Source organism: Schistocerca cancellata, chromosome 4, assembly GCF_023864275.1.
Source record: "Schistocerca cancellata isolate TAMUIC-IGC-003103 chromosome 4, iqSchCanc2.1, whole genome shotgun sequence".
Lineage (NCBI taxonomy): Eukaryota > Metazoa > Arthropoda > Insecta > Orthoptera > Acrididae > Schistocerca > Schistocerca cancellata.
In genome coordinates, this window is record NC_064629.1 from 541,861,118 (window position 1) to 541,876,440 (window position 15,323).

The following is a 15,323-nucleotide window of genomic DNA, read 5'->3' on the forward strand; positions in this document are numbered from 1 at the left end:
TGTGTGCCAGACTGGGATTCGAACCCGCGATCTCCTACTTACATGGCTGTTGCTCTATCCATCTGACCCACCGAGGACACATAGGATAGTGCGACCGCAGTGACTTATCTCTGGCACGCTCCCCATGAGACCGACATTCTCAGCTTACTGTCTACACACTACATTTGCTGGTAAGCCTTATGTATATGAAGATGGTATCTGTTCTTTCGGAAATGTCCAGTCATCCTAGATGACTGGAAAACAGTGGCCTGGTCAGATGAGTCCCTATTTCATTTGGTAAGAGTTAATGGTAGAGTTCGAGTGTGGCAGAGCCCCCACAAATCCATGGACCGAAGTTGTCAATAAGGCATTGTACAAGTTGGTGGTGGCTCCATAATGTTGTGGGCTGGGTTTACGAGGAATTGACTGGGTCCTCCGGTTCAGTTGAACCGATCTCGACTGGACATGGTTATGTTCGGTTACTTGGAGACCATTTGCAGCCATTCATTTATCTCATGTTCCCAAACAACCATATCATGTCACTGGGCCACAGATATTTGCAATTGGTTTGATTCGGACACCCAGATCGCCTGACATGAGTCCCATCGAACATTTATGAGGCATAATGAAGAGCTCAGTTCGTGTACAACGTCCTGCACTGGCAACACTTTTGCAATTATGGATATCTATAGAGGCAGCAAAGATTTATCTTCTCATGTTGTGTTAAAAGACATCTAAATATGTTAGTAAGAAGGTGCATGTGCAAGTTTTTAGTGCCTATGGATGGCCAGTTTCAGAGATTCACGAAGTGATCATGCGCAGGTCGACAAGTTTATTCTAACATCCTTGCATGAGGAGGATAACTTCGAGGCTGTTATTATCTTTGAGTTGACAGCACACTGTCAACGATAATGTGAATCAGATCTTGTTTTCACTCGCGTCCGTATGAGGGAGATGGATTATTTAGAAACTTAAACTTTTCTGTGTGTAGTTTAGGGGTGTTAAATAACAATCTACACACTTTAATCTTAAAAATGGTGCTTTGTTATCAAGTCATATGTGTTATAAATAATCATAACCGGTGTAGAAACCTGTAAAATGGCCACTGTAGCAGAGGATGGAATTGAACTGGCGGAGCCATCGATAAGCCAGCAGAATGGGGAGAAAAAGAAAGCGGTTTTCGGACCTGGATATGAGGCAGAAGGTGAGAACCCATTATTTACATTTCTTTATTGTATGTACCGTGTGTGTTCGGCCAGTTGACGTTTTGTGTATCGCCGTATGCAGATGGTTGTCGCTCTTGTGTGTGAAGGAAATCATCGTTGTATAAGTAAACATGTGTCATTAGTTTCAGGGATAGTAAACCATTCATCGGCACTGTGAGAACATACAGAATGAGTTTTCAAACCTGTTCGTCTTATGCATGTGACAACCTGTAACTTGTCAAAAAGTAATAGTGGTTGTATGTCAGCATTGTGTGTTTGAGATTTGTATAAATCACATGAATCGAACGTACAAGTTTTCCTTTGTTCCCATATTATATGAAGTAATTTTTCATATTCAGAGACATTTGTTGAGTGTCATAGCTTCATGCATAGGAAATTATTAGAACGCTCTTCGGAATCCATGCTAGAAACCGTAATATGCTTTGGTGATGTGTTGATTTTCCAGTACAGTAGCCAGAAGGTTTTATGTTGACACATATTTGTGTCCTGTATGACACTTTTGACAGTCACCTTTAGCTCGAGTGTGTGTGAAAAATGCCATTTGCACTTTCGTCATTAAACGAATGTCTCCCCTCCCCCCCCCCCCCCCCACTTCCATGAGTAACGGACCCATCTTAATCACTGGTTAAAGGAATGTTACTTCCAACAACACCATGGCAAAGCTGAAATATGTTGTGGTTGTCAGTAGGCAAGTAGTGGTTTTGCTTTTCACATTGAGAGATTACTTGAATGAATGTGTCAAGTTTTTTTATTGTCATTTTTGTTGATGTGTGTAAACACTTGATTTTGTTTTTCAATATAGACAAAGTCATCTTGGTGTGACAAATATTATAAATTCTGTCATACTTGGCCATTTGTTTCAGTAATTGTGTATTCTTATAAGTGATATTTTCAACACAACAAATATTTTGGGACGTATAGAAAATTAGCTGTTTCCCAATGCCGTCCTTTTTTTCCCTCTCTTACTTTATGACTCTTCAAATACTGAGAAAGTCTTCTGTTTATCAACTGTTAACAACCAAGGCTCTCGAGTCATTTTCATGTCAGGTGTTCTGTATGCATACTTCATGAGTTTGTGAAAGATCTCACCATATTCTGTCTACACTCAGTATTGTTGTCCTATGGTACTGTATCTGTTCAGCAATTGGTTTTTTGTCACTTTTTAGCAACATCTTTTTCACTCAACAATTAATGTGTCTGATCCCACTCTTTAACCATTTCTATAAAGAGCCTATTTAGCATTCTAGGAGGATAGGTCTCATTATATTTCCACCTACCAAGCAATCACTTCTGCAGATTTTAATACCAGAGTATACAGTTTTTATAATTCATATGTTTGGCAGCTGTACTGGTTGATGCTTGACTACAAATGTAGACCATTTGGTTCCTATCTTGTCTAAGGATGTTTTGTCACAAAATTATATTTTAACTTCTCGCAGTGCTTTATATGTGTGAAAAACCAAGACACACCATGTTCTAGATCTCTATTAAACTACTACAAATGAAGGCAATGAATGGTGTGGTTTTAAATGTTAAATTCTGATTTAATTCACTTGGTTCTTCAGGTTACTACTAGTAATGTGATGTGTAGCTGTATCTATGTAGTAATACATATACAGTAGTGTTATTTACTTCAATCATTTAACTTCTGTGTTCTCATTTTTCGTCGTTTGTTGCTGTTAATAGTCTTAGGCTGATCAGTTTTTGGTTACTTGTGTTTGTGGCTTTCACCTCAGTTTTGCCATGCTGAAGGGAATATTTGATTTTTGCCACAGCTACCGTGTTATTCTTCTAGGTCAGGTTTGAGATGTTGATGCCAGGGTTTTTGTATCATTTTGTAAATGTGTATTGTCACTGTGTAGTCACACTGTTTACTTTTCTGACATTTATGATATATTTAACTCTTTATTTATTTTATTATAATTGGAAGCAGCGTGTTGTTTCTCGTCGTGTGCTGTAAAACTTTATTTACATGAAAGATTAATATGAAAGTTTTAATGTATACGCATATGGTAGTAAATTGACATTAGTCAAGACTTGAACAGGAAAATGGAAAATATTCATATCTAAATGTTGGAAGACAACAATCAATAAAGAGGAACCATGTCTTCAAAATGTGAATGATACAGCTGTGTCACAAACAAAAAAGCAAATTCTCAAAGTAATGCACTAAATATGGCACACAACAGATCAGTTTGTTGGCCCAGTGTTTATTTTGCATTCACATTTATTGACTTAAGCAACTTGTAACCAGTTATCGCCTTCCAACATAACCTAGATATCAGGCTACGCTACACGAGTTTGTTGCCATAACCAAGATGTTAAGGGGAGAGACTGAAATCACATTGTAGCAGAGGTGCAACCTATTTATTTACAAAATAAATAAATTGAGTATTTGTTGTGCCAGCACTGGTTATGCATATTAGATAACATTTTTGAATCAATGTTTCCACAGTCAACTTTTCTCTTGAGCTTACCAGTTGAGTCCTGAGCACTTGAGGGTAAAATTTAAATTGGGCCCAGTGGTGTACTTCAGCAATGTTGCCATTGCTTTCACCATGTTGTATGATGAGAATGAAAGAAGTTGAGTCAGCTGCTGATTGTATGAAGCCAATGAGAAAGCAGTGAACAGCCAACATGTTTTGAAAGAATGTCACAGTCTCCCTTGGTTTATCACACGCTCTGAACTCATAACATATGCAGGAAAAACAGGGAAATATTTTGTCAACCAGGATTATTAAAGTAATTCAAGCTATACTATTAGGTCCCAACCTAATCGCAACCTTATTATTTGTGGCATATTTGGAAGAAACTGTTAACTCTGTGTGATAGCCAAGATTATTAATTTAATTTTTGTGAATGAAACTGTCATATTCCAACCTAACCATAACCTTGTGACGCGTGGCATCCCCTACTGTAAAAAAAGAATCGGGTATTTGTCTCAGCGATGACGAAGAGAAGGGTTTCAATTCTGTCTCTAGATATTTCTTGCCCTTCTCTCCCCCCTCCCAATTGCTTAGGTAAAAGTATTATCACACTGTCTACACGAAGGTGTTGGATTGCCAACCTATGAGCGACAGAGGAACACTATCACTGGCCCTGGTGCAGAATTTAACTGCAGTAGGTCATCGAGTACCATGATCCTTTTCATATAGGTAATTTTTCATTTGATAATACTGTGTTTGATGCCATTTTGTCGGTGACTTCTTAACATGCAGATAGAAATGAAATACCTATACCAACAACAAAAAAAATGAAAGTGAAAAACAGGAAGAGTTGTAACTCCACGAGCTTTAGTGGCCAGTCATGTTCCACACAATTCTTCTGGCTGTCAGCTGTGTCATTTTGTAAAAAAAAAAAATGGGGGGCGCACAAAGCAAACAGCCAAAAGAATTTTATTGAAAGTACGTATGAGGAGTTTCACGGCACTTGAAAGCAAAAGGGTCATTCCACGTGAAGTGTCCTAGGGCTTCCAGCTCAACCATCTTCAATTTTGACGAATTTTGTAGAGTATGTACCTGAGGATACTACATGAACGTATGCAAAGTTTCAGGCTTACCCATAACTTGGTTGAGGTGCTAGAGCCACTTTTGTGAAGACCACTTTTACCAAGACCAAAAAGTCGTGGAGAAATCTTCAAGTTTGACATTCCAATGTTTCTAATGTAAAAGAGCTAGATTCATGCTTCTGGGTATAGTGGTACAAATTTTTGTGCTTTACACACAAATTATGGAAGTAGAATTCAGAAAGTAAAGCATTTGGCATAATCTCAGTTGAAAGTGGGCAACAAATCATGTCACGAGAAATTTGTCCCATACTTGAGGCATAAGTAGTGGAAAAAGTGTGCTATGGGCCTGGTCTTTTGCCAAACTAATGTCTGTCTGGGTGTTTAGTACATCAAAAATTTGGGCCTGGTTGTGTGTTTAGTTACTGTGCTACCACCCTACAAATTTGCTAAAAAACATGAAATATACCCGTGTTCAAAGTCATGTGTGTCAAAATCGACACCTACCACATTACATTCATTAAAACCATTCAACAGAGCACAATTTATTCTGTAAGAGAAACTTATTTTCATTTTGGTGTCTCTTTGAGTAAGGTGCAGAAATTGCTCCTAAACTATTGAATTTTTTGTAATTCGAGAAAAATCCTTGCATTGGTCCATGGTGGCTACACTACTACCAATCTCACACCCGATAGCCATGCAAGGTCAGCCACGAGTGGTTTTCCTTACTGCAGGTTCCCAAGCTTGAAAGTGAGAGTCTGGCAGGTTCCCAAGCCTGAATGTGGGTATCTAGTGGTTTCCCAAGCCTTGTTTGGGCCTCTTTGTGGTTCCCAAGCAATAATGCAGAATTCTTCAGTTGTTAAATGCTTTAAATTTGTTGCTGATGTCCAAAGCTATTGCTTCTGGGAAACTGTATTGCCACCCTATCATTGAAGGAGCTGGAACTGGTAGGACTGCAATTATCTGTATTTCTGGAATCCAACATATGTCTCTTCTGGCTGACCAGTGAAATGATTGAGCAGCTCCATGAGGATGCATGAAATTAATCAAGGCATCATTTTCTTCACATGAAACTTCACAGATATTTCCTACCCACCATTTTCCATAAAATCTAAAGAAGGATGACTGATTGCTGCACTCTATAATTTATAAGATCTGTTGGTGTGAAGATTTGGTTGTCATTTGGGCACTGAAGGCTAGCTCTTACTCCTAAACGCCCCAAATTCTGTCACATGGTGTTTTCCCATGGCTTGTTCCAAAAAAATTCCATTTTGCAGTAATGCCAAAATCTTTTTTATGATGGCAAATATTTAGGAAGCTCTTAAAATTTTTGTACTGTGCGGCTGAACCATCACTAAAATAATGAATGTGCTTAATTTTTTAAAAATGCACTTCAGGTATTTGATCAAGTACATTAAAAACACATGCACTGTGTCATGTCGTAGGCAATCACTGATTATGCAGTAGCTGACGCTGTTTAGGTCTTCATTATCTTTGTAGTAAATGACAAATAGATGTATTGTAACTTGACTATTTTTCCCAATGGAATCATTGAACTGTCTCTTGGACAATAAAGGAGCAATATTCAGTGAAATCCATTAATATAATCAAATCTCCTGGTTTGAAACCTTCTTTAGTGAACTGTAAAGGCTTGCTCTGATGCTTTGCAATGTGGTGGTGAGTAGAAAGGGCCAAAAGTTTTGTAACTAATAGTGCAATGAATTCTTCAACTGTCATTTCTCTGGTTCCAAGTCTCTGTCAGTGTGAGACCATTGTTTGAACTGAATTGTATCCTCAGGATCAGTATTTGCAAAAGCACTTTCCAAATATTCCTTTAGAGCTTCTCTCCTGACATACTTCACAGCGCTGAAGCATGCAATCCTTTGTTTCCAAATTACAGATGATTTTGCTCAGTAACACGTTGTAATCTTCTTTTATTGGGCTATGTGCCAACGCAAGTTTCACATTTTTATGTATTGTGAACCAGCTGTGCCTACAGTCACACATCACTTTGGCGTTGTTGTTGTTGTTGTTGTGGTGGTCTTCAGTCCTGAGACTGGTTTGATGCAGCTCTCCATGCTACCCTATCCTGTGCAAGCTTCTTCATCTCCCAGTACTTACTGCAACCAACATCCTTCTGAATCTGCTTAGTGTACTCATCTCTTGGTCTCCCTCTACGATTTTTACGCTCCACGCTACCCTCCAATGCTAAATTTGTGATCTCTTGATGCCTCAGGACATGTCCTACCAACCGGTCCCTTCTTCTTGTCAAGTTGTGCCACAAACTCTTCTTCTCCCCAATTCTATTCAATACCTCCTTATAGTAATGTGATCTACCCATCTAATCTTCAGCATTCTTCTGTAGCACCACATTTCGAAAGCTTCTATTCTCTTCTTGTCCAAACTAGTTATCGTCCATGTTTCACTTCCATACATGGCTACACTCCATACAAATACTTTCAGAAATGACTTCCTGACACTTAAATCTATACTCGATGTTAACAAATTTCTCTTCTTCAGAAACGCTTTCCTTACCATTGCCAGTCTACATTTTATATCCTCTCTACTTTGACCATCAGCAGTTATTTTGCTCCCCAAATAGCAAAACTCCTTTACTACTTTAAGTCTCTCATTTCCTAATCTAACTCCCTCAGCATCACCCAACTTAATTTGACTACATTCCGTTATCCTCGTTTTGATTTTGTTGATGTTCATCTTATATCCTCCTTTCATGACACTGTTCATTTCATTCAACTGCTCTTCCAAGTCCTTTGCTGTCTCTGACAGAATTACAATGTCATCGGTGAACCTCAAAGTTTTTATTTCTTCTCCATGGATTTTAATACCTACTCCAAATTTTTCTTTTGTTACTTTTCCTGCTTGCTCAATATACAGATTGAATAACATTGGGGATAGGCTACAACCCTGTCTCACTCCCTTCCCTTTCATGTCCCTCGACTCTTATAACTACCTTCTGGTTTCTGTACAATTTGTAAATAGCCTTTTGCTCCCTGTATTTTACCCCTGCCACCTTCAGAATTTGAAAGAGAGTATTCCAGTCAACATTGTCAAAAGCTTTCTCTAAGTCTACAAATGCTAGAAACGTAGGTTTGCCTTTACTTAATCTTTCTTCTAAGATAAGTCGTAAGGTCAGTATTGCCTCACGTGTTCCAGTATTTCTACGGAATCAAAACTGATCTTCCCCGAGGTCGGCTTCTACTAGTTTTTCCATTCGTCTGTAAAGAATTCTTGTTAGTATTTTGCAGCTGTGGCTTATTAAACTGATTGTTCGGTAGTTTTCACATCTGTCAACACCTGCTTTCTTTGGGATTGGAATTATTATATTCTTCTTGAAGTCTGAGGGTATTTCTCCTGTCTCATACATCGTGCTCACCAGATGGTAGAGTTTTGTCAAGACCGGCTCTCCCAAGGCCATCAGTAGTTCCAATGGAATGTTGTTTACTCCTGGGGCCTTCTTTCGACTCAGGTCTTTCAGTGCTCTGTCAAACTCTTCACGCAGTATCGTATCTCCCATTTCATCTACATCCTCTTACATTTCCATGATATTGTCCTCAAGTACATCACCCTTGTATAGACCTTCTATATACTCCTTCCACCTTTCTGCTTTCCCTTCTTTGCTTAGAACTGGGTTTCCATCTGAGCTCTTGATATTCATACAAGTGGCTCTCTTTTCTCCATAGGTCTCTTTGATTTTCCTGTAGGCAGTATCTATCTTGCCCCTTAGTGAGATAAGCCTCTACATCCTTAGCCATTTTGCACTTCCTGTCGATCTCATTTTTTAGACGTTTGTATTCCTTTTTGTCTGCTTCATTTACCGTGTTTTTATATTTTCTCCTTACATCAGTTAAATTCAATATTTCTTCTGTTACCCATGGATTTCTGCTAGCCCTCGTCATTTTACCTACTTGATCCTCTGCTACCTTCACTACTTCATCCCTCAGAGCTACCCATCCTTCTTCTGCTGTATTTCTTTCCCCCATTTCTATGAATTGTTCCCTTATGCTCTCCCTGAAACTCTGTACAACCTCTGGTTTAGTCAGTTTATCCAGGTCCCATCTCCTTAAATTCCCACCTTTTTGCAGTTCCTTCAGTTTTAATCTACAGTTCATAACCAATAGATTGTGGTCAGAATCCACATCTGCCCCTGGAAATGTCTTACAGTTTAAAACCTGGTTCCTAAATCTCTGTCTTACCATTATATAATCTATCTGATACCTTTTAGTATCTCCAGGATTCTTCCAGGTATACAACCTTCTTTTATGATTCTTGAACTAAGTGTTAGCTATGATTAAGTTATGCTCTGTGGAAAATTCTACCAGGCGGCTTCCTCTTTCATTTCTTAGTCCCAATCCATATTCACCTACTACGTTTCCTTCTCTCCCTTTTCCTACTCTCGAATTCCAGTCACCCATGACTATTAAATTTTCGTCTGCCTTCACTACCTGAATAATTTCTTTTATCTCATCATACATTTCATCAATTTCTTCATCATCTGCAGAGCTAGTTGGCATATAAACTTGTACTACTGTAGTAGGCATGGGCTTCGTGTCTATCTTGGCCACAATAATGCATTCACTATGCTGTTTGTAATAGCTTACCCGCACTACTATTTTTTTTAATTCATTATTAAACCTACTCCTGCATTACCCCTATTTGATTTTGTATTTATAACCCTGCATTCACCTGACCAAAAGTCTTGTTCCTCCTGCCACCGAATTTCACTAATTCCCTCTATATCTAACTTTAACCTATCCATTTCCCTTTTTAAATTTTCTAACCTACCTGCCCAATTAAGGGATCTGACATTCCATGCTCCGATCCATAGAATGCCAGTTTTCTTTCTCCTGATAACGAAGTCCTCTTGAGTAAATTCACAAAATTTGGAAAATCCAATTTCAGGTCCATTTTTATTGCAGTATGCAATAAACATTTCTTTTAAGTTGCTCAGTAATAAGTATTTTCATTTTTGAACCTTTTCTCCATTAATCTGAACAGTAATACAGTCCTTTATTCCTGGACAAATCATACTAAACTCTTCTTCGTAAAAATGTTCAATGGCTTTTGCCTTCACAGCCTCAGAAAGCTTTTTCCCATATTTACCTTTGGGCTGTGCCAATATTCCATGTTCAGTTTTTAACTTTCTAGCCTTCCTTACCATTCTTTCTGAAACATAAAATTCTTCCATAGTCTTTTTGATAGACCAGCTGTGGGGTACTAATGTCAAAATTTGAATTTTCTCATTATGGTTTGATGTATGTAATTTGTCTTTCAATTCTTGGATCAGCTGACTGTAATCTGAACAAGTCAAGCATTGCTTGCTTGTGGATGGTCGCTCCAGTTCACTGGAATCAAGTCCTCCCACTTCTGTAATTTTCTTAATAATTGCACCTTCAGCTTGATGTATTTTGTGCTTTGCATATCCTTTTGTATCCACTGCACCAATTTGTTGAAATTTTAATGGTGATATTTCAACAGCTGTTAAGCTTGTATTCAAATTGTGAGCAACATTAGTCTCATCATCTTCATCTGACTGAGATGTAACTTTCATTTGTGAATATTTCAGTGTATCGAATTCTTTTCTATAGGAAGGGCACATTTTTTTGGCCTGGTTTAGTATCAGGCACGGTTATCCTTTTTAGTGAGTCATCTGTTTCTATGTTGATTGAGCGCAAACTTTTTCATGCAGTATGGTTTTTCTTATCAAATTGGTTGCAGCATGATCTTTGCAAGAATCCACATCTTTGTAGGAGTAAAGCTTCACGGTGGAAGCATAGTTTAGCAATTTCAGTAGAGTTTAAATCACTCCGTTTAGTAAGTAATTCTTGTTCTTCTAAGCAAAGTTTCTTTACAGCTTTTAGTCCTTTTAAGCCACTGTATGTCATTAAATGGCATGGGGAATCAATATTTCCAAAACTCCATACATTAACTTGATCTTGTTTTTCCATTTTTGATATGCTTCAGGCACTAAAATGAAATTGTCGAGTCCTAAATAAAGAAAAGAAATAAAATTAATAAGCATTCAGCTTCACAGAAATTACATAGCAGTGTCTAGTACAGTCAAATGGTTAAATTTAGCCTGAACCTGTCATAAACAGGTTTAAAATCACTAAATAAAAAGGAAAATGAATATATAAACACTGCAGAATAATCAACAAAATTTCAAATTTAAGGCACAATTTTTTGCACCTTACCCAAAAAGACACAAAAATAAAATAAGTTTTTCTAATAGAATGAAATGTGCTCTGTTGAATGGTGTTAATGAATGTAATGTGGTAGGTGTTCATTTTGAGACACATGACTTCGAACACGGGTATATTTTGATACATTCATGTTTTTTAGCAAATTTACAGGGCAGTAGCCCAGAAATTAAACACACAAGCCAGGCCCAAATTTGTGATATACTAAACACACACACAGACAGACAGACAGACAGACAGTAGTTTGGCAAAAGACCAGATCCATAGCACACTTTCTCCACTATTTATGCATCGTTAATGTATGGGACAAAGTTCTCGCAACGTGATTTGTTGCCCACTTTGAACTGAGATTATGCCAAATGCATTGCTTTCTAAACTCTACTTCCATCATTTGTGTGTAGAGCACAAAAAGTTGTACCACTATACCCAGAAGCAAAATTCTAGCTCTTTTACATTAGAAACAGTGGAATGCCAAACTTGAAGAATTCTTCTCGACTTTTTGGTCCCAGTAAAAGTGGTCTTCACAAAAGTGGCTCTATCACCTCAGCCAAGTTACAGGTGAGCCTGAAACTTTGCGTAAGTTCATGTAGGGCCCTCAGGTACATACTGAACAAAATTCATCCAAATTGTAGATCGTAGAGCTGGGAGCATCTTCTAAACTGAGACACTTGACATTGAATGACCCAAAAACGAGAGTAATATGTTCACACAACTGAAAAGATTGCTGAGAAACTCAAGAAGTATACTGATAAAATCAAGATCTTCATCAGCTGGGGCTGTTTGGATTGGTATAAGTATTTGTTCCTAGACTGTACACTTATAGTGATAAGTTTTTGTAATACCGACTATGAATTGGAAGAAATGGTTATGCCAGACAAAAAGGGTCAAACTTTGTGGACCTGTGAAATCCAGCTATAGATTCTAAATTGGCAGCACAAATACACTTCCTTGCAAAACTTTAGACAAAAGTAAATTTCATATGGTGTGTCACTGCCAAGTAACAGTTCAATGAAATGTAGACCGTACATAGAAATAACAGTATAGTACAGAAGGTACCTGAAAGAAATAAGCAATGAGACAAGAGAAATGACACTTTTATTCGAAGACAGTAACTGCACTGAAGTCTCCACAGTTAATGATGGTCCCCTGAATATGTCAAATGGTATGTGACCACATTAAACATCTTAGGTGGAGGAGCTTGTGAAATATTGGAATGAGGGGGTATTGGGCAAATGGGTTGGCCCACCCATTCCCCTGACTTAAATCCCATTGAGCACCTCTGGGATGCATTGGGGAGATGTATTTACAGTACTTCCACATACACCAACAACCATCCAACATTTTTCAACCATGTTGGTGAGGGAATGGAATGCTCTACCACAAGAACTCCTTACCAACCTCGTGCCCAGTGGGGAAGCACACTGTGGGAAATGCATTGCTATCCGTGATGACCACACGCACTTACTAAGAAGCACCCACCATATGTAATGTCCAGGGTACTGTCATGAATCACAGAGACTAAAGTGAAATTATTGTCTTTGAATAAAAGTGTCATTTCTGTTTGTCTCATAGTGTATTTCTTTCAGTTACCTCCTCTACTACCCTGTTGCAGTTAATTATGTATGGCACAGATTTCATCAATCTATGTTACTTGGCAGTGACATGTCATGCAAAAGTTACTTCTGTCCTTAAGTTTTACACACTGGTGTACTGTAGTACCAGAACTTTAATTTCTGAGATTCCCACCAAAAAGTAAACCTGAGCTATATGATGTTCAAGTGTGTTACAAAAAATTGAAGAGGGGATAGAATACTTGTATGGGAACATTGGACCTGATACTAAAATTGTAGAATAAGGAGGAAAGAAAATTGACCAGAAATAATATATGGAAACTGAAAATTGCATACTAGGTAACACAAGTATATTGCCCTCTTGAAGGTATTTCTGGAAAAAAAGGAAAATCACACTATATTTGTTTAGACGAAGGCAGTAATACAAATTACAGGTGGTATGTTGTTAAGTGTCCCAAAATTTAGTTTTGAACCAAAAATGAGATAATTTTCAGTCATTGTTTATCCAGGAATCATCACACAATGATAAAGCATTTATCATCATAATACAGTGAAGAATTCATGTTAGTGTTTTGCAACCATGGCATGTTAAACTGATAGTTTGATAATCTTCACACTTACCAGCACCTGCTTTCTTTGGAATTGGAATTCTTACATGGCAGTGTTTGGCATGTCACATATATCTTGCACACCATATGGAATAATTTGGTCATGACTGGCTCTCCCTAGGATGTCAATAGTTTTGACAGAATATCGTCCACTCCAGGTACCTTGTTTTGACTTAAAAGGTCTTTCAGTGCTCGGTCAAGTTCTTCTCTTAGTATCATACCTCCACCTCATCTTCATCTATGTTCTCTTGCCTTTCTATAATATTACGTTCAAGTTCATCTCCTTTGTATAGGCCTTCTGTATACTTCTTCCACCTTCCAGCTTTCCCTTCTTTGCAATACTGGTTTTCCATCTGATGTCTTGATATTCATTCGGCTGCTTCTCTTTTCCAAAAGCCAGCTTCTCCTCTTCACCAAAAGCCTCTTTAATTTGTCTATAGGTGGTATCTGTCTTTCCTCTGGTGAAATAGGCTTATAAATCCTTTATATGTCCTCCACCCATTCCTGCTTATCCATTTTGCACTTCATATAAACTTTTTTCTTAGGCATTTGTATTCACTTTTGCCAGATTCATTAACTGCATTTTCTTATTTTCTTTGATTAGATTCAATATCTCTTGTGATCCAGAATGAGATTTTCACTCTGCAGCGGAGTGTGCGCTGATATGAAACTTCCTGGCAGATTAAAACTGTGTGCCCGACCGAGACTCAAACTCGGGACCTTTGCCTTTCGCGGGCAAGTGCTCTACCATCTGAGCTACCGAAGCACGACTCACGCCCGGTCCTCACAGCTTTACTTCTGCCAGTATCTCGTCTCCTACCTTCCAAACTTTACAGAAGCTCTCCTGCGAACCTTGCAGAACTAGCACTCCTGAGTCCAAGTGATAAATACAGTAAGCAGATTCAGAAGGATGTAGGTTCCAGTAGTTATTCAAAGATGAAGAGGCTTGCACAGGGTAGACTAACATAGAGAGCCGTGTAAACCAGTCTTCAGACTGAAGACCACAACACCACAATGAAAACAAACAATTCAAAAATACAGAATATATAAGGTGTTGAGGACAGTTCAGGTGAACTGGGTGATATCTGCATTTCTCGAAAATTGTGAGCAAATGTATATTTTGCAGTATATGTGAAATTCCATGGAATTGATATTGCATTATTAGAACAACTCATTGCTAGTTAACGTAACCAAGTTTGAACAGTAACTCACATAAGAATCAGTCAGGTTTCAGTGACTGAAGAAAAAGACGATGATCTTGTTTGTATGTAGGTACTATGCTAAGATGCAATAAAAGTATAGAACGGTTGCCTCAGGTTGTATATTTGGTCTACATGTCTTGTTGAGGAAGGTTGGCAGTTCTCACTATGAGATATAATGAAAATGTGAGATTTGGTGTCAACATTCAGTTGCAAGAGGGCAGGACAGCCAGTGTTTTTTGTAGCAATAATTTGTATTTCTTTCAAATCCTCATTGAACCACTACATGCGCAGTGTATTAGGAAAAACGTTATTTGAATTCCAAAAGTTCACAGGATATTTTCCATAACAGTAAGAATAATTTTGTAGCCAGTGATATATGAATGGAACTATCCAGTAACTTCCGGAGTTGGGGTTAAACACAAGGGATGACATCTAATAGTCCTCTAGCTTTTCCACTAGATATTTTAATTTATTTCAGCACTGCAGTACTAGGCTCCAGCAATATCTCATTCGTTCTGTTTTCAGAAACGTGATTTATAATCCATGGCTCTGCCTAGCTAATTTAATACTATTAGCCTTCATATTTCATTCTGGCTGCAGTTTCTTACCTATTTCTTTGCTTGCTACCTCATTTTGTAACAAGTCTTTTAAAGGCCAGTTAAGCCTTGGTTGTCATAGTGGTTCCTATTTACACAAATCCAGTATTCATTTGAGCCTATAACATGCTGTGCTCTTTTTTTCCGTGTACATAAGGATATTCCAGTCATATGTCTCAATTCTCAATGATATTGGTAATCCTGTATGTGGCCTCAGCTTTACACGAGTTTGTCTCATTTGCATTGGTTTTCCTCTGATTCACAAAACTGTCAAAAAATTTTAATATTCTTGTTCTTACAAATTTCTTTTACTACTCTCTTCCATTATTGTTGACAGAACACTATTAGACAAATATAATTGGAGACACCCCCTCCAAATGTGAAGATACTAGAAATAGTATCAAGTATTACTTAATTT

The 15,323-nt window shown here is 38.0% G+C and overlaps 1 protein-coding gene across 8 annotated transcripts in view; it reads left to right on the forward strand.

Annotated features, from left to right (window-relative positions):
• Positions 1-877: 877 nt before the first annotated feature.
• Positions 878-15,323, forward strand: part of LOC126184785 (phosphatidylinositol 4-phosphate 5-kinase type-1 alpha-like) — a 314,413-nt gene continuing 299,967 nt past the window's right edge. For all 8 annotated transcript variants that reach the window (XM_049927350.1, XM_049927348.1, XM_049927349.1 and 5 more), the window contains exon 1: positions 878-1,183. In XM_049927350.1, the coding sequence (XP_049783307.1) occupies positions 1,078-1,183 (106 nt within the window). In that variant the 5' untranslated portion in view covers positions 878-1,077. The remainder of the gene's footprint in view (positions 1,184-15,323) is intronic.